Below are 20803 nucleotides of genomic sequence, written 5' to 3'. Positions count from 1 at the left end.
GGACCAAATGTCCCCATAAGGATAGTAAAACCCGAAATTTTTGACCTTGTGGGGACATTTTGTCGGTCCCCATGAGGAAAACAGCTTATAAATCATACTAAATTATGTTTTTGAAAATGTAAAAATGCAGAAAGTTTTCTGTGAGGGTTAGGTTTAGGGTAGGGTTAGGTTTAGGGGATAGAATATAAAGTTTGTACAGTATAAAAACCATTATATCTATGGAAAGTCCCCATAAAACATGGAAACACAACTGTGTGTGTGTGTGTGTGTGTGTGTGTGTGTGTGTGTGTGTGTGTGTGTGTGTGTGTGTGTGTGTGTGTGTGTGCATGTGTGATGAGCGCTCTGTCTGCCGAATTAAGCAGCTGCCTCTCTCACCCTGAACAAAAGAACATGGAGCTAAACGCTGACACACACACACGCGCGGTTTGACAGAAGCTCTTTGATCTTACGGTGCCCTTACAAACATAAACAAACAGAGTCAAACACTGACAGTACCATTCAAAACCCAAGTTACCCAAACACACTAACACACACACATCTGGCTTTGTGTAAAATATCTAATGTGATTGTCACTTTGACATAAAGTCACTCTCACAACCTCATGAGATCTTTATATGGCAAAAGTAACACACACACACACACACACACACACACACACACACACACACACACACACACACACACACACAGATACACCTTGTGATCTTTGGTATGCCTGGTGTCTTCATATTTTCCTCACTTTGATCATTCAGACACTATCATACTTGGACTCCTGTGATCTCTGAGAAGAGCCCTGCACACACACACACACACACACACACACGCTCACACACACTCACAGCACTGTACCACTTCCAAGTGACATCAAGAAGCACCAACTGATGAAAAATAGAAAGTGATAGAGGCAATGAAAGAGAGACAGAGAGGGAGAGTTTCTGCATTATCTATGCATCTGTATAATTAAGGTTGATAACGAATTCCAGGAACCTGTCGATTGCAAAGGAGAAGAGAAGAGACAAAGAGAACAGATGAGAAAAGAAGAGAGGAGTTGAGAAGAGACAGATGAGAAGAGAGAAGATGAGAAGAGACGAGAAGAGACAACATAAGATGAAGACAAGATACGAGAAAAGATTATACAAAACAAAGAGACTAGATGAGAGGACATGAGACAAAGAGGAGAGACAATATGAGAAGAGAAAAGGTGAGAAAAGATGAGATGACATGAGAACAAATGAGAACAGACAAGATGAGATAGGAAGACAAGAGACAAAGAAAAAAGACGAGAGACAACACGAGTCGAGGAGAAGTGATGACAGAGGATGAAGAGACAAGACGAGATGAGAAGAGAAAAGGCGAGAAGAGACGAGACGGCACAAGACAAAGAGCAGAGACGGGATGAGAAATGAAAAAAGTAGAGATAAGAAAAGACTGATGAGAAGAGACAACATGAGACAAAGAGAAGGTATGAGAAAAGATGACAAGATGAAGAGACAAGATGAGAAGAGAAAAGATGAGAAAAGACAAGACAACACAAGAAGATGAGGATAGACAACACAAGATGACAAGAGAGGACATGAGACAAAGAGAATAGACGAAAAGAGAAGTCATAATCTGAAAAGATAAGAAGTGGCAGAACAAGACGAAGAGAAGAGAAGAGAAGAGCATGAGATGGAGAAGAGACAAACGTGACAAAGAGAAGAGACAAGATGAGAAGAGAAGTTAAAAGAAAAGATGAGACGAGACGGCACAAGAGATGAGAACAGATAAGATGAGATGAGGAGAGGACACAAGATGAAGAGATGAGACAACACAAGACAAGGGGAAGAGATGGCACAAGATGATGAGAACGGAGGAGACAAAAGAAAACATGAGACAGAGAAAAGATGAAAAGAGATGAAATGATGCGAAGAGAAGAGATGAGAAGAGACAACACAAGACTACAAGAAGAGAGGACATGAGACGAAGAGAATAGACAAAAAGTGAAGAGACAAAAAAACACAAGAGAAGAGAAGACACAAGATGACAAAAGGACAAAATAAGAGAGGAGACGAGAAGAGAAGAGACTGTAAAAGATGGACAAGATGGGGAGAGATATTGTAGGCAGGTTCGGTTTTGAAACAAGTCAGAAAACCGCTTCATGTGAAAATGGCTGAACTGGTTTAAATCAGATGCCTTTGTCTTGTTTTTCATCTTTTCTATCTTAGAAAAAGGTTTTTGTTCCTCAAGTGGCCTGCGCACTGTCATGGGACTACACATCCATAAATACTGTGACAAGAGCCACAGAAAGAGAAAAAAGGAATAAATCAAGAAATATAACATTGTGTAGGTCACAGAGAGAGACTGCCACGATGTTAATATATGTTGAGCACAGGTTTTTCGTGAGAGTTACAGTTGATTGGCAGAATTCTACAGCAATCAAGAAAGTTTGCAAGTGTGTGTGCTTGTTTGTGTGTGTGTGTGTGTGTGTGTGTGTGTGTGTGTGTGTGTGTGTGTGTGTGTGTGTGTGTGTGTGTGTGTGTGTGTGTGTGTGTCTGTGTACCCATGCACTCTAGCTTACAGCACGCACAAGCCTAACACCAGCAGCCCATCTGAGGATTAGACTGCAGCTCCCTAGCAATGATCTGAGCGTGCACATCGGCACTCAGCCCCAATATAGCTGACTCCATGGGGTGCGAATGCAGGATGAGTAAATAATTCATTTTGGTGTTCACCTCGTGCCAGCGACAATCGCCTCATTGCCACTACTGCAACAGCTGGGAAACAATGATGACAATTTAATACCAGGGGCTTATGGACAGGATCTAATCAACAGCCTAATCACAGAGAACAATAGCGCCATTTCTATCTCCCCAATGCAGAATGTGTATTTAGGCAGGAAACAATGCATTTCCATGGCTTAGCAGTACAGAAAAAGGACTTTCATTAGCCTAGGAGAAACGACAAATGTACTATATGGCATTTCAATTGTCACCATGAGAGAATAAAACTACATTGGCTATAGAGTGCAACAGTTGGCTTCTGAAAGTAAATAATCCCATTCATTTTCTCCATAGGCAAACACACCATCCGTGATTTTGAAAAAGTCAGATTGACCAACGAATAGAAGCCAGGAGGAGTACCTGTTTGATAATAATCATTTATGCAATTCTGTTTAGTGATGCTAGTGGTGCAAAAATTGGGCATTTTAGGGCATTTGTGACCACAGTGAGATGTGGTTTAAAAATCATATTTAACATTTATTATGTAGCACACTGTACAATTTCCTCCACTTCGCCCCTCCTGAGGTGAGAAATTTGAAGTGTGTGTGTGTGTGTGTGTGTGTGTGTGTGTGTGTGTGCGTGTGTGTTGTGAGTAATGGTCTCTTAGCCTGACTACAACCTCTGATGCTTAATTTGCCCCTTCAACAATTCATTCGAAGTCTCTTGTGCTCTCTCTCTCTCTCTCTCTCTCTCTCTCACTCACTCTCTCTCTCTCCCTCTTCTGCCATCCTGACTCTATCGTTGTCTTTCTCTCTTGCTTTCCTTCTATATATATATATAATTAATGTAGCAGTGGTTTCCATGTCAACCAATGCAGCCCACAGAGTGTGTTTGGGGTGGGGTAGAGAAAGACAGAGAGAGAATGGAAAACAGAAAGGGTGTAAAAGTAATTATTAAGAAAAAGACAGGGTTGAAAACACTCTTCAATCCCCCCTATTTAAACACCACCTCCTGTGGCATGTCACACATCTCTCTCTCTCTCTCTCTCTCTCTCTCTCTCTCTCTCTCTCTCTCTCTCCATTCGTTGCATGCATTCACTCACCCATCTGTGCTTGGGAACCGCACTTACTCATTTTTTCTCTCTATCTTTCTCATTGTATAGTTACACTTGTTTTTTTCCTCATCATCTTTCTGTGATCACGTCTTTATCATGAATCACATCATTCTACATTGCTCCAGAAAACACATTTCTACTTTTAAATGTTTTTAATTGCATTTTCGAATGCCTCCATTTAGATTTAGACATGTTGTAGCTGCATGTTGTGTGCCTTCCGATTCCTGTGTTTCACACCCACATGTTTCATCTGAAAACATCTCCCTTTTCCTTTCCTCTCTCTCTCTCTTGCTCTCTAGCACTTCTCTACCTCCCTCTCCAGTTGTCATATTCATCAGTTCTTTTTCTATCCATTCTTTCTTTATTTGGTAGAATTTATTCATTCAGCAGCAGTTTAATCAATGGTGTTTACTTGCGTTCACACTGCTTTAACTGTTGAACAAGCATTTGAACTGATTAAATAAAACATTTGGAAATAAAATGTGTGTGATATACTATTTACCAGAGGTATACACCCAAAAATGGGTAGCAGGTCTATTCTGAGAGTCAATAACATGTAAAAACAATACTAAATCCAAAAAATAAAATGAAACTGAACATAAAATAATGCATAGTTAGGATAGCAAAATAAATAGACTTATAAATGCTATAAATATTAAATGCTTCAAAAAACATCTTTTGGTTAGTATCGGGGCATGCTTCTACGCTATGGTCCTAATAAAGTGCCTGACGTGGTCTTGGTGTGCATTCTGAGATGCTATTCTGCTCACAACAATTGTACAGAGGGGTTATCTGAGTTACCGTAGCCTTTCTGTCAGATAGAAGCAGATTCTCCATTGACCTCTCATCAACAAGGACTGAGAATTGCTGCTCACTGGATTTTTATTTGTTTTATTTTTGTATTTTTTGGACACCATTCTGAGTAAATTCTAGAGACTGTGCATGAAAATCCCAGGAGATCAGCAGTTACAGAAATGGTCAAACCAGCCTGTCTGGCACAAGCAATCATGCCATGGTCGAAATAAATAACATCAAATTTTTCCTCATTCCGATGGTTGATGTGAACATTAACTAAAGCTCCTGAACCGTATCTGCATGATATTATGCATTGCACGATGAACTAGTAGGTGTATAGGTGTTCATAATAAAGTCCTTGGTGAGTCATCTATCTATCTATCTATCTATCTATCTATCTATCTATCTATCTATCTATCTATCTATCTATCTATATATATATTTATCTGAGTTAGTACTGACACTGGGAAATAATGCAAACACTGATTCCACATATGACTCATGTGATATATTTCATGTTTTCAAAATTCATATGATAGTTTTGTGTGGGAAACAGACATACAGACAGAAATTACATGTTGTCAGCCACTAACTGTCTCATGAGATAAAAAGTTTTATTCCTGCAGAGGCGCTTGATGCTCTGAAAACCAAATCCTCCATGCATCCACATTTAAATCTCAGAACATTTTATGTCTTATTGCAGACATTTTACACTGGATAGAACTTTTTATAAAAACTTGCATAGATTCATTCCTGTGAATATAAATTAACCTCAGCATTATCTTTAAAAAGCATTTTAAAAAAATCCTCATCCAGTAATAATAAACAGTTGTGATTGGCCCATCCTATCAAGTGCTGAGAGAAATAACAGGTACCATGTGATACAGTTTTCAGCTAGAGGGGAATGCATATTAGTTGAGCGTTACCAACTATACCAACATTTTTATCTGATTATGACAGACTCAAAGTCACACAACTGCGTTGATTTAAAAAATACAGTTCATTCATAAAGTATTCAGACCCCTTAATTTTTTTCAGATTTTGTTATGTTGCAGCCTTATGCTAAAATGCTTTATATTATAATTTTTCACATCAATCTACACTCCATTCAATGACAAAGCAAAAAAACTTTGCAAAAAAAAAAAAATATATATATATATATATATATATATATATATATATATATATATATATATATATATATATAATGCTACCACTACCATGCTTCACCGTTGGGATGGAACAAGTGATGAGTGGTGCCTGGTTTTCTCCAGCCATGACACTTGAAATTGAGGCAAACAGTTCAATCTTCATTTCATTAAACCAGAGAATATTGTTTCTCACAGTCCAAGAGTCCTTTAGGTGCTTTTATGCAAATTCCAAGCAGGCTTTCATTTGTATTGTACTGAGGAGAGGCTTCTGTCTGGCCACTCTGCTATAAGGCCCAGATCAGTGGAGTGTTGCAGTGATGGTTGTCCTTCTGCAAGTTTCTCCCATCTTCACACATGATCTCTGGAGCTCAACCAGTGTGACCATCGAGTTCTTGCTCACCTCTCTTGCCAAGGCCCTTCTACCCCGATTGCTCAGTTTGGACGCACAGTCAGCTCTAAAAGAGTCCTGGTTGTTCCAAACTTCTAACATTTAAGAATTTTGGAGGCCACTGTGCTCTTGGGAACCTTCAATGCATCCAGAATGTTTTGTAGCCTTCCCCAGAACTGTGCCTCAACACAATCATCTCTTTGAGCTCTGCAGAAAGTTCCTTTGATTTCATGGCTTAGTTTTTTGATCTGATATGCATTTTCAGCTGTGAGACCTTATATAGAAACCAACTCCCTTACAATGCTGGCACTGGACATCATGGCATCTGAGATTGTGTGCGCCACAAAGTACTGCTGCATCTGCTACAGTGCTCAGAATCGGCCTGCAAGATCGGAATTCCGCATGTAAACTGCATTCAGCAGCAATTATGTGCATTTGCGCTGTTGCCCGATCTGAATAATTTCTTTAGTAAATCTGCTTTTACAGGGTGCAATTTATTCTTAGAGAATTCCCCCCTCAGCATTTAAACACTCCCAGCTATATGCAGCATGCACATCTAATGCCTCTGTGTATCAGTGCGACAGCCTGATCTTGTATGTGTGTTTCTATTAAGCATGAAATTAGCAGTGTGACTGAATCCCAGCACTCCTATGACTCCCCATTAACACTGGGTAAAGCACACCGAACAGATAAGCATGGGTAACACTCGCCTAGATTTTGAACTGTGGATGGAGTCAGACTGTTGATGATGCCACAGAATTAGGAATCTTAATGTGCTACAAAATGCCTTACAAATTACCATCTTTTCTTTTGAGATCTATGGATGTCAATCCACTCAACTGCTCTTGGGAACTAAGATAAACCATAAAACGAAAATAACCCTGTGTGTGTGTGTGTGTGTGTGTGTGTGTGTGTGTGTGTGTGGTTGGAGATGGCATCAAGTATGGTAAAATGTCTTCTCTAATTCAATTAGCCCCTTACAGAGCTCCTTGCTGGCATACAAGAGGATGTGGCATGTTTTAACAACCCTACAACAACACTAAAAAGAGCTCTTCGCTTTGTAACAGCCTGAAGATATGACAAAAATAGATCTACAACAAAGCCAATGCAGAAAGATAAGTGAAACAATCCCACTGCACGAAAAACTAGATAGATCTGCATACAATCGACATTAATTGGATACATTAAATCACACATTTACAAAAAGCACATCACACAGAGTCCGTGTGAAGCAGACATTGGTCAGAAATGTTCTTTTACAAGGGGCATTCACAAAAACAAAGCAGCATGAAGTCATTCATTTTCAAAGATAGTTGGCAATATCCAGTGACATGAGTGACAGTGACTTGCAATGCAAGAAAGTTAAGAACAGTTCAACTTGGGCCCTGGGTAGCTCAGCGAGTATTGATGCTGACTACCACACCTGAAGTCACGAGTTTGAATCCAGGGTGTGCTGAGTGACTCCAGCCAGGTCTCCTAAGCAACCATATTGGCCAAGTTGATAGGGAGGGTACAGTCACATGGGGTAACCTCCTCGTGGTTGCGATTAGTGGTTCTCGCTCAATGGGGTGCATGGCAAGTTGTGCATGGATCACGGCGAGTAGCACAAGTCTCCACATACGGAGTCTCGCCACCCAGATTGAGGTGAGTAACCGTGCCACCACGAGGATTCCAAATTGTTCAAAATGTAAAAAAAAAAGAAAAGAAAAAAGAACATTTACATTTACGGACACTTTTATCCAAAGCGACTTACAGTGCACTTATTACAGGGACAATCCCCCCGGAGCAACCTGGAGTTAAGTTCCTTGCTCAAGGAAACAATGGTGGTGGCCGTGGGGACCGAACCAGCGACCTTCTGATTAACAGTTATTCAGATGGGTTTTCAGGCCACAGGTGTAAATGACGTGGTGGTAGAATCTACCTGCTGCGAGGGAGGAGTTGCTACAAACGCGGCGACCGGGGGGGCAGTGGGGACTGCCCAAGGGAGATGCGGGTCCGCCAGTAGGGGGACCGTACTGCAGAAAATACACACAGAGGGATTAATCCACAAAGGCCCATCCTGTGGAGCACCTATTCCAGTACATTTAATTTCAGTACCCGTAGTGGGTCTGGTCAGGGAATTCCATTACTGAATTCGCAGAACAGAGGGCTAGGGAGGAAGAACATCCAGGGAACGCAAGTTTAGTGGACTCTCATGGGCAAAAAGAGCACACGTGATCACCCCAGTGGAGGAGAAATGTCCTATGTGCAAGCAGAACACCCGTGCTCAGACCTGAGAGAACACGGGATGAGACCGACTCAAACCTGAGATTGTAAAATCTCGTAAAGGTATTGGATGTTGCCCACAACACTGCTCTACAAATGTCTGCTAGGGAGGTGCCGTTAGCCAGTGCCCACGAGGATGCCACACTTCTTGTTGAGTGTGCTCGCACCCGCAAGGGGACGGGCACGGCCTGCATGTGATAGGCCAAGCGATGGCGTCTTCGACCCAGTGGGAAAGCCTCTGTTTGGAGACAGTGTTCCCTTTCCATTGTCCACAAAAGCAGACAAAGAGGCGCATCTAAGGAACCTGATAATCAGATCGTGCTTCCCTAGGGATTTACCGTCCACTGCGTCGTGGTGAGCTGATATGGCAGCTACATAAACCTTCAAGGTGGAGGGGGACAGCCTCCCCTCCAACCCCTCCTACACAAATTATAGCACTGACCCGACTGCGCAGAACACCAATTCGCAAACAAGTGCCACTTCAGGGCGTAAAGTTGCCAGGTAGAGGGAGCTCTGGCTTGGTTGATCGTGTCTACGACAGCAGGTGGTAAGCCACTTAGATCTTCAGCATCCCAGGGGCCACACGTGGAGATTCCAGAGGTATGGGCACAGATGCCAGAGGGTGCCACATCCCTGAAAAAGAAGGTTCTTCCTCGGGGGAATTTGCCAGGGAGGGGCTGTCGCAAGGAGCGTTAGATCTGAGAACCAAGTCCGTGTGGGCCAATAGGGGGCCACTAGAGTGACTTGTTCCTCGTCCCCCCTGACCTTGCACAGCACCCGAACAAGTAGGCTCACTGGGGGAAATGCGTAGCTGCCAGCTGTGTGCCAGCGCGTCTATCCCAAGGAGAGCCTCCACTAGGGAGTACCAGAGCGGGCAGTGGAAAGTCTCTTGGGAAGCGAACAGGTCCACCTGTGCTTTGCCAAACCGCCCCTGTTTGGAGGCATCTGTGGTGACCAGAACGCGTCGAGACACCTGCTGTAGGGGGACTCCTGTCCTCAGAAAACAAAGGTCTGTACAGGGGTTGAAAGTCTGGCTGCAGGCAGGGATGATGGACACCTCAGGACTCGAGTCTGAAGCCAGTGCTGAATATGAATCAACCCCAGTGGTGCGACCGCCGTGGAGGATGCCATATGCCCCAGGAGCCTCTGGAATTTTTTGGAGGAACCACTATGCCTGGCGTGAATAAGGTGAGGCATTTCAGCACCGACTGCATGTGCTCGAGAAAGCGGGCTTTGTCTTCCTCCCGCATCTCGACCAGGTTCAGCCATAAGTGACGTTCCAGAACCACGAGGGTGGCCATCACCTGCCCGAGTGTCCACGCTGTGACCTTCATGGCCCAGAGGGCGAGGTCAGTTCCAGCAACACGTCGAGGTCAGGACTACCCAAGTGCAGATCTTTGAGTGGCTTGGCCTGGTGAACCTGCAGGAGGGAAATGGCATGCAGGGCAGAAGCGGCATGTCCGGTTGCTCTGTAGGCTTTGGCGGTCAGTGACGACGTCTTCCTACAGGCCATGGAGGGGAGCACCGGGCAACCTCAGAGTACCCGTGCACCTCCCCGTCGTCGAGGGTAGTGAGTTAGTGAGGTAGCGAGGACGAGTGAGGAGCCCAACTGTGTGTTTGCTCATTTAGAGAAATAAACTCTTTTAGGGAAAATACTCTCCTTTAGAAGCGCTGTCGAAGCGCCCAGGGGCAAAGCTGCACTGCCGTGCAGAGAAAGAGACAGCCACTGATATGCACCATAGATCCAACATCAGACGCTCTACAGAGGTGAGTGGAACAGAAATTATCTCAGCTCGCTGATTGGATAACCGCTCGGCTCCGAAGAAGAAATCTGAATGAACAGATGCACGATTCCCTCCTTTTATACCTGTATGTCCGGGGGAGGGACAAATTCTCATTGGCCATTCTCATTGGCCTTTTCTCAAGTTCAGAAGTAACCGAGGCCTTCGAGAAAGTCCCCTAGTGTTGCTTCATTCGACACAACGTTGATTGACCTACAGACAGGGAATAATTGTTTCTTTTCTTAAACATTTATTGCTGTACCAACAAATTTCTTCATGACTCTGAAAGTACTGATAGACTAAAAACAATTAAAATGTAAAGAAATGACTTAAGTCATTAGCTTAAGTGCAAGTAACTACAACTACAAAGATGGGTCACAAATATTCCAATATTTGAAGTCTAGTCCTTAAAATTATGACTCGACAGTCTGATTCCATGTCTCTTGTAAAAAGTTATCAGTACACTTTCAGTTCATATTGATCATGATTCTTACTTGTAACAAGACTTACACTTAATTAAAAACCTTCTCAGCTGTAAGCCCACTTTTCGGTTTAAATCCAAACTATTCTAAAAAAGGCAGAAAGCCCAAAAATCTAGTTCTCAACAGATCAATCAATCTGTTAACTAAAACATCAAAGAAATACCAACGGCTAACAGTTCAGTGTACTGATTCTCTGTTTAAAATAGGTCTCCTGGGGACAATTATTATGTATGCTGCTGTAAAAAGTTTGAGAATGTTGTGTAGAAGTCTAGGTAATATTTTTGCATGGGTATTCAACACTGCAAGTGTCTGCCGTTATTGCCCCCCTCTTTTTCTCTCTCTCCAAGATGACAAAATAAATATACTTGACTCTGTTTTTCACTCTGTGGCATTTACAAAAAGTCCCTCTGACATTTTCTTCTCCTATCTGCACTTTTCTCCCTCTGTCTCATCATTTTATTCCTCCGTTCCTTAATGGCTGGGGGGGGAAAAAACTTTTTTCTTTTGAAAAACAAATCTGCATAGCCTTTATTTATTTTCTCTTTCCCTCTCCTTTCTTTATTCATATTCTCTCCCTTTCAAACACCCATTTTATTGAAGCACATTGCAGGTAGATGATGACATCATGGACAACGGTAATCCAGCTATATGCTGTTTCCAGCAGTTCACACCTCCACTGACTTAACACCTGCTACACAACTCTGACCTTGTAGGACACATAAGAGACAGAGAGAGACACATGTGCCAGTATATGTTTATGCATGTGGGTTAACATGTGAGGATGTAAAAGGGAGAGAATGCAAGAAATTGAGGAAGAAAGAGACAGGCTCTGTTCCAGTGTTTCCTGTACCACTATTCAACAGTGGTGCACGTTTTACAAATTACAAATCGAAAATGTCATTACACCAGGTTTTTTTGTGGACAGAAGTGGAGATGAGAGCATTTGAACATATTGGAATTCAAAGGCACTTATTCAAAGACTTTTGTTAATGTGACTTCACACAGAAAATTACTGCATTTTATAACCAGATCCCATAGCAATGCTGTGTACAAATGAAGAAATTATTAGAGCAATATTACTTGTATAATAACAATAGGGTTGTTGTTGTTGTTATTAGTTATTATCATACATTTGTAACAATAATGCTTGTTTTTTATTTCGGCCGGACAAATAGCCTGATTAGAATTTCAATAACGAAAAAATATCTGGCTGTATTTCTGATATTGTCTAGTTATGTGCCACATATCACAAAGCTAATATTCTTAATAATAATACAGAGTCCGTAACTGTATATTCCTCTGACAATCAGCTTATGTGTGTGTTCTGAACATAAGCGTGTTTCGAGAATGCTTGTGGTGATGCATATAACATATAATAATACAAATAATATAATATATTATGGAGCTGAATTCTGTAGGAAAAACTGCTCAGTTCCAAATCCTAGTGAGTAACTTCACTGTCTACTGTCTACACAGACAGCTGGCTTCAACAGAAGAATCCTTTCCAAAGTGGAACCTCATAAGACACTTATTTGAAAGGCTCTACACAGGCAGGAACTTTGTTTACCAATGATTTAACCAAATATTCAAGATTGGTAGGTACCATTTGAAAATGTAAGAATCAGTCATTGAAAAACCCATATTGTGCCCCCTTCAATGTTTACAATGATTGCAGCCCTATCATTTATGTTCACTCATGCGCACCACACAATTCACCCCTGAATGACATTTGTATAAGGGACTCTGTAGCACTCATATAGTTTTGCTAAGCTAGCAACATGATACTCTAACAAGCCAAAAATAAAAACATAACATATAAATATTACATAACAAATCAAATAAAAAAAAATAACTTTGAACCATTTAAGCAATATTTTCAGTATTGCATTTGAATCAATATTTTCAGTTCTCAATTCTCACACCAAAAATGTCATAATTAATGCAGCAATGATATTATACTGGATCTAAAAATTACATATTACTCTGTGCATTTCAGATGTCGGTGGACACATGGCCAACTGAGCACTATTGAAACCGTGCTTCAATGGGACTCTATGGCTAATGCCTCTACCATTAGAATTCAGTGGAGTAAAGGTTGATATTCATTGGATGAGAAGCTCTAAACCCATCATTTTGGGATCCGCCTGGACGTTGAGCTTCTCTGGGAGTGTGTGGGAGCTTCATAAGTTTGCATCGTATTTGCATTTGATTGCCTGTTTGACATTGGGCTTTCAATCAATCTATTTTTGTCCCATCTGGAAGGCCAATTTCTCTATATAATGATTGGTCAAGCTCTCAAAGGGTGGGACATCGCAACAAACAGCTAATAATTGAAATGTTAATGTACATGACTGACAGTGCTTAAAATATAAAGGCGCCGCTGTTAAATGCAGAGTATTCTCTGAACTGTTAATGTGCAGTTATGTGCAATCTGACATAACACATTTATTTTAGTTTTTATGGTAGGATATTTTCCTGTTTTGTTGAAGAAAAACTGTTTTAGCAGCTTTTATGAGCAACAAAGCCTATGATGCCTCAAAACCTTTTCTTGGTAGCCAGCTCCCTAGGGTTTAGAGCAAAGCCAGTGTGTTTTGTTCTTCATACCTTGGCTGCCATGATCATGGAAGAGCCTCCACGTATACCCAGGATGGGGATGTGTGTCTGAGCCGAGATGAAGTCCAATATCTGGGCGATGGCCTCCTGATCGGTGTCGTCCCCAAACACCACACCCTGCAGCCAGTTCCGTGACATTAGAGCACAGATACGGTTTATGATGCTCTTGGGGTCCGTTTCGTTCATTGTGACCAGCTCTACTTTGGGCGGAAGAGGGACATGAAGGAAGTCCTCTTTCTCCACGCCTTCAGAGAGAGACACCTCGCTGGAGTTTCCCACAAGGATCACCGCAATGCTAAGGCCTTGAGCAAACTTTGGTGGCAAGGGAGGAGCCACTGGGTTGGCTCCTGGTGGGGGATAATGAGGAGGACTTATTATTGACTGGCCACGGTCGCCGCCACTCATGCCCCTGACTGGAGTCCCAGTCCCATCTCCACGACGAGATTCGCAGGTGGGGAAAAAGAGGAGAGATAGGAGAAAGAGTGCAAGGAAGAGAGGTGGTTTGGAGGAGGAAGCAAGAGAGACAAAAGACAGGCAGCGGCGGTCGGAGAAAGGGGAGGAGGAGAGGTGCAGGCTGACAAGCATGGCGGAGGAGTGAAGATACAGTCCCTGCAGACAGAGAAGGGAAGGGGATAGAGAAGGAGAGAACATAGTTTAGTTTGGGAAGCGAATTCATTTCATTACATTAAATGTCGATAAATCTAGAAAGTCTATGAATGATTCAGGCTGGTGGGAGTTGAGTTGCACCACAAGAGTGTAAGTGACCAGAGACCTGTAGTTTTAAAAAGAGCATGTGTGTCCTCATTTCAAGGGTCTGTCCTCTTCATTATTGACGTATGTTGGCCAGAAATCACAGAAACATGGGCAGACTTGGGAAATGGGGTCATTTACAGCAATCAACACACACACACACACACACACATACACAAACATATACATAAATGAGGACATACTAAAGACTTCTATTGTTTTTATATAATGTTGTAAATTACTGAAAACTAACCCTAAGCAGACTTCCAAAAAAAACTATTATTACCGCTTTTTAGAAGGAAAAAAATCTTTATATATTATTACTAGCGCTGGTGATTTAACGTGTTCATTTATTGACCCTTACGTAAATTCCATAATAAAAGTGTATTTTCCTACTATAGGATCAATCCATGCTTGATGTAAAAGTTACATTATTTGGGCTGCGACAGCAGGGGGCAATCACCGCACCTCAACAAACCTCACAAGCAGCGCAGTCACAGAATGAGAGCCTGTTAAACAGGGCACGTTCTTGACAGCTGGGTGAAGCACAACAAAATGCATCGAGATGCCATTTTTAATGTTTCAAATACATTCAACTTAACATAACATCCTAAAAATGCAGCGTTTAACATGCTGATAACCAGTGAGATGCTCTTAAAGTGTCCGTCTGTAAATAGACGACAATTAAAATGAACAAAGATGGAAAACAAGAATACATCCTATGAAAAAAGGACAGATTGACGACCTCAACTGCAAAATGGATTGCTGTCAACTGAAGGGTTTCTCAATGATATCGGAATAAACAAAACAATAAATTGACCTTTAAAGTCACTTTTATTATTGTCTAATCAATGCTTTACCACAACAGTGCAATATACTACAATCTGAATATGTGAATTATATTTTGGTAGATGCTATTTGCGCCCTGGTGAAAATAATGGTATATGCTATTTACACCCCTGTGCAAATAGTGGCATATATTATTTGCACCCCAACCCTGGTGCAAATAATTGTAGATACTAATTGCATCCTGGTGTAAATAGTTTCAGATTCTATTTGCTCCCATATTTAAATACTAACATACAGCATGGGCATCACTGCAGTGTTTTTATTGTGCTTATTGTGAGTCCAACATCAAACTACATTAACCTCGACCCCTAAACCTAACCTTAACCGTATCTTAGAAAAAATAACCTTGGTTTATTACAGTAACCATGGTTTTAAGCAGGAACGAGTGCAATCGACAGATCCCACCTCCGGATCAATCCCTTCACTGCACTCCCTGACATTCACCGTGATCCCCAAATCACCTTAATTTTAAGCAGCATTATATAAGGCATCGTGGCTCAGTGGTTAGCACTGTCGCCTCACAGCAAGAAGGTCTTGTGTTCAATTCCCAAATAAACTGGGCCTTACTGTGTGGAGTTTCCATGTTCTGCCCGTGTTCATGTGGATTTCCTCCAGGTGTTCTGGTTTCCCCCACAAGTCCAAAAACATGCAGGTTAAGTGAATTGGAGTCTCTAAATTGCCCTGTATGTGTGAGTTAGAATCCCCCAGCCACTGGGAGTTACATCAGGAAGAATATCTTGTGTAAAACCTATGCCAAGTCAAATATGTGGATCACAGAAGGTATGCTGTGGGAGTAAAAGATTTTAAGTAGTATTAAAGGAAATATTAAGAGTGGAAACAGCAAATCAGATGGGAAAATAAGTGGGACAAAATGGAATTTCAAACCGCAGTCGCCAGGACAACCCTACACATTTACACATCGTCTTTACACCTCTGCAGTGACATTTATTGTTTAGTTTGTTGAAAATTTCTGTGGTTCCACCAATAGCTGCCCTGTATGGGCAAGAACACCGAGATGCAAAAAGACACTGTTTTATTTTTTATAAGCCCTATACATGTAACAGTATATTTAATCATTTGAATTGTTATGTATTGTTTATAGTGAATTAACTTTTTTTGAGGGCCTTTCTCAGCAAATATTGATTTATGTGATAAATCTGATTAAATAATCGGCATGTCATGTAAATAATTCTAACTTTAACTTTGCAAACCCACAGACACACACACACACACACACACACACACACACACACACACACACACACACACATGCATCATGTATGCACTTGAAATTGAGCTCATATGGTTCAGAAGACCTGGATTCAGTGACAGAGTGTAAGTGAGAAAGAGTATGTACACAGAATACTAAGTACAATTAGATGGAGAACGATATGAGCTAATTTATGGGCCAACAGCACATTCTCACATACACATACTGTGACTGACTTTTGCCAAATATTGCTTAACTTGTCCTCACAATTTCACAATTATCTCTCTCTTTCTCTCTCTCTCTTCTCTCTCTCTCTCTCTCTCTCTCTCTCTCTCTCTCTCTCTCTCTCTTTCTCTTTCTCTTTCTCTCTGTATCTCTCTCTCTCTGATGGTTTTGTGGAACCCTTGTGGTTATTTACAGCCATTTTCGTTAGCAGAAGTGTAGAACTAGTTAGTCATTAGTGAAATGAGTGTCTCTGGGTTTCCTTTATGACAGCATTTCTGAAACACATTAAAGGAATTGTTCACCCAAAAATGAACATCTTATCAACATTTACTCACTCATTGTCATTCCAACCCAGTATCATTTGCTTTTGTGAAACACAAAAGTATCTTAGGCAGAATGTCCGGGCAGCTGTTTTCCAATTATGAAAATGTATAGTGATAAATGCCAAGCTCCAAAAAAAGATAAGAAAGTGCTAAAGAAATAGTCCATCCGAATGGTGCACTATATTCCAAGTCTAAAATTATATGATAGTTTTGTGTGAGGATCAGAATCAAATACATTCATTATTTATAGTTATTTACTCATGTGTTCAATTAAAAAATGGTGCCTTGGGACGTGGCGCGGCTCCGGGTTGGACACCAAACGCCATAGGCTCTTGAGCATCATATTTTTTAAAATATGACTGCAAATTATATTTGAGAGCATTGGCAGAGAAGAAGATATGAGTTAAAAATTACTTACATTTAATTCTATTCCTTACAAAAAAGCTATCGTATGACTTCATAAGACATGATATACAGCTTACCATTAGTTCTGAACTACTTTTAAGATGCTTTTACTGTGCTTATTTGTCATTTTTGGAGCTTGGCTTTTAAAAACATTCATGCTGACATTCTGCCTAAGATCTCCTAAAGTGTCTCACGAAAGAAATCGAATAATCCAGGTGAGTAAATTATTCTAAAATTGTAATTTTGGTTGAAATATACCTTTAAACAAAGAAAAGAGAAATCGAGAGAGGAGAACATGGTAGGTGAAGAGGAGGACAAAATGACAACAGAAGTGAGATGAAAGGACAACAAAGGCATTGCTTTAAAAGAATGCAAACACACTTGAAAAAAGAAGACTGCTTTTACAAGGCTAATTATTGGAGGTTTGTCAGTGCTAATTGCAGGTACACATGCTTATTGTGAATTAGCTCTCTTCTGTAGCAGACGAGAGAAGAGACGGAGGAGGACAAAGTGTGGGAGGATGAAAAGTGAAAGAGAGAGAGAACGGTTGAGGGGGAACTGAAAAAGTATGGAGATGAACAGCAAAACAGATACAAACACCAAAAAAAGAGACCCTGCTAAAGAAAGGATGGTTCAAGCTGGTCTAAGTGGGTCTCCAAGCCTGGCCAAGTTAGTCTAGCTGGTCATCCAGCATGAACAAATGAAAAGTGCCTGAACCCTCTCTAAAACCATCCAATAAACCAGCTAAGCCCAGAGAACCAGGCTGGTTTAAGCTGTTTGCTTCAGAAGTGAACAGAGAGAGAGAGAGAGAAAGAACGAGGACTAAATGGATGAAGCAAACAGAGAGAAAGCAGTGACGCAAAACAGCAAGTGTTCTACTGATCAGCTCATTAAAAGGAGGTAGGCAAAGAGAGGCACAGAGACTGGAAGGATAAGAACCAGATAGACGAAGGGAGATATAGAATCTAGAGGAACAAGAGAGGGAGGAGAGAGTAAGATGCTCTATTTGACTCTGCCTCTCATTTTAACAGCACTTGGTTTCCATAGAAACTATTCAAATGAACCTTCACACACAAAACAGGGATTGCTATACAGACGCATTTATTTAGATTTTGTCCTCTTAAAGTCCATAGTAACACCTATTCACAAGCAAGTTCTACGGAAAACTGAGTTTTTTACCAATCGTGAACATATATATAACCGCCATCTATCTTTTAACACACACCTCCCACACATTTTCTCCTAAGAAGCTAAAGGCTCAACGTCAGCTCCACAAATGTTCTTTCAAAACTGCTTGTTACAGATTTGTCAGAAAAGGTTGATTTACATCTGAGATTTCAAGTGCACAGGTAAAACACATACACTGTATCTATGTTGGCACTGTTGTGAAGAATTCCCATGTTGTTCAACATTTGCTGGATGGCTACCACCACAGTTTAAGTTTAACTGACATAAATGACAAAAACAACATTGCATACACACGCATATTACCCCATGGTGTTGTTTTATCTCCATGCATCTGCCTGCTCCAATAGATCGCACTCCCTTGATTTTGTGTGAGACAGTGGTGTGCGGCCTAAGGCCTGATTGACAATTGGCTTAGGATGAGAGAATGGTCCCCAGAGCCCAAGATTGGCCACAATGGTTAGAAGCCTTCTGATAGGCATAGGCCAGTCTGTTAGTGTCAGCTAAAATGCCATTTTGAAAGACTTATTGATTTTACAAGCAGCTGGTGATCAAAACGAACAACAAACCAGTGTGATTACTGTAATCCATGCCAAACCAAACAAGACCTCCTAGTAATACTGACACAGTTAAAGGGATATTTCACCCAAAAATGAACACTGCTTCATCATCGCCCTCGTATTACAAATCCAGTGCTGGGTAGAAACAGATTACTTGAAATCTGGATTATGCAATCAAGTTACAAAAAGTTACAGAAGCCAAAGTGGTTAGTGCTGTAGTGTGTATAGGCACATGTGAGCTCCATTTATGTCCAGGAGAGGTCATGAAGCTAGTTCTTTTCAGCTAACAGGATGCATACAGTGAAAAGAAATGCATATTTTATCCCCATTTATGATCCCCAAACCTGAACATAACCATTAGTGGAATAAAAATGAAATGTTAGGGGAAAAAGAGCAACCTCTGAATCATGCACTTATTAATTGAACGCGATGACTTCCTGGTTTCAACATAGATATGAACATCCAGTCTAGCCATATGGGAAGGTAAACACACTGAAATCTATGTCAATCAACCAATAACAAATAAATGTAATCCAAAAGTAATCAGATTAGATTTCCTAAAAAAAAAATATCTAAAAGCTTATTCTAGATATTCTCTTATAACTAGATCTTCGAAGTGCCTATAACCTCATTCGTATCAGAGAAGGGGATGAATGGAAGACTGCCTTCCTCACCACTAGGGGGCACTATGAATAACAGGTCATGCCATATGGTCTTGCTAATGTGCCTTCTGTCTTCCAGTCTTTCATTAATGAAATCTTCAGAGACCTCTTGAACCAGTTCATCATTGCATACATTGATGATATCTTAATCTATTCCAAAACAAAACAAGAACACATCCAACATGTCAAGACAGTCCTAACCCGGCTCCAACAGAATCAACTCTACATCAAAGCTGAAAAATGTGAGTTCCATAAAACCAGTACCACGTTCTTAGGATTCACCATCAGCCATCAAGGTGTAGAGATGGACCTGTCCAAAGTCAAAGCAGTCACCGACTGGCCACAGCCCACCACCATCAAAGAACATCAACAATTTATTGGTTTCGCAAACGTCTAGCAAAGATTTATCAGGAATTACAGCATTGTTGCAGCTCCACTAACATCACTACTCACGGACAAACCCAATAAACTTCAATGGAACAAATCTGCTAGCACTGCCTTCAAAACCCTTAAAACCAGCTTCACTACTGCATCCATCAAGCATCCTGATCTAAGCTTACCTTTCATCATTGAAGTAGATGCTTCCGACTGTGGAATTGGGGCTGTTCTCTCTCAAAGACACGGCACACTGGGCCAAATGTACCATGTGCCTTCTGTTCTAGAAAACTCATGGCTGCTGAAAAAAAGTACGATGTGGGTAATAAATAACTACTTTCCATGAAAGCTGCAATGGAAGAATGGAGACACTGGCTAGAGGGAGCGGAACATCCATTTCAAGTTATCACCAACCATAAGAACTTGGAGTACATCAAGAGTGCCAAGAGACTCAATCCACGACAAGCCCGTTGGTCTCTGTTTTTTTTTTACCAGATTCCAGTTCACAGTTACCTATGTCCTGGAAGAACAGCAAGGCAGACACTCTCTCTAGAAGGTCTGACCCTACATACATTAAAAATAACCAAGTTTCCATCCTTCCCCCATCAGTGGCTGTAGCCCCCATTTGCTGAGACATCATGGAAGAGATCCAACGGGCACAACAAACAGATCCTCCTCCACCTAAGTGCCCACCAACCAAGCAGTACATCCCAAGCATTCTCCGACAACGTGTGATCCAATAGGTCCATACATCTCTCAGTGCTGGACATCCAGGTATTCAACAAACAATTACCTTAATACGCAACTCATTCTGGAGGTCAGACATAATTAAAGATGTTACCTCATATGTCAAGTCTTGTCCAGTATGCGCTCAGTCAAAAACACCCAGAGAACTAGATGCTGGAATCTTGGAACCTGGAACCCCTACCCACTCCTCAGAGACCCTGGTCCCATCTATCAGTAGACTCTGT

General features: G+C 41.3%; 1 protein-coding gene across 1 annotated transcript in view; it reads right to left on the bottom strand.

Annotated features, from left to right (window-relative positions):
* grin2bb (glutamate receptor, ionotropic, N-methyl D-aspartate 2B, genome duplicate b) overlaps positions 1–20803 on the bottom strand; it is a 148760-nt gene that overhangs the window by 109245 nt on the left and 18712 nt on the right. Inside the window, 1 exon segment of the mRNA XM_052137623.1 lies at positions 13280–13897. Coding sequence (XP_051993583.1) covers positions 13280–13897 — 618 coding nt within the window.

Source organism: Xyrauchen texanus, chromosome 11 (assembly GCF_025860055.1).
Source record: "Xyrauchen texanus isolate HMW12.3.18 chromosome 11, RBS_HiC_50CHRs, whole genome shotgun sequence".
In the NCBI taxonomy this organism is placed as follows: Eukaryota; Metazoa; Chordata; class Actinopteri; order Cypriniformes; family Catostomidae; genus Xyrauchen; species Xyrauchen texanus.
This window is presented reverse-complemented; position numbering and strand designations above follow the sequence as displayed.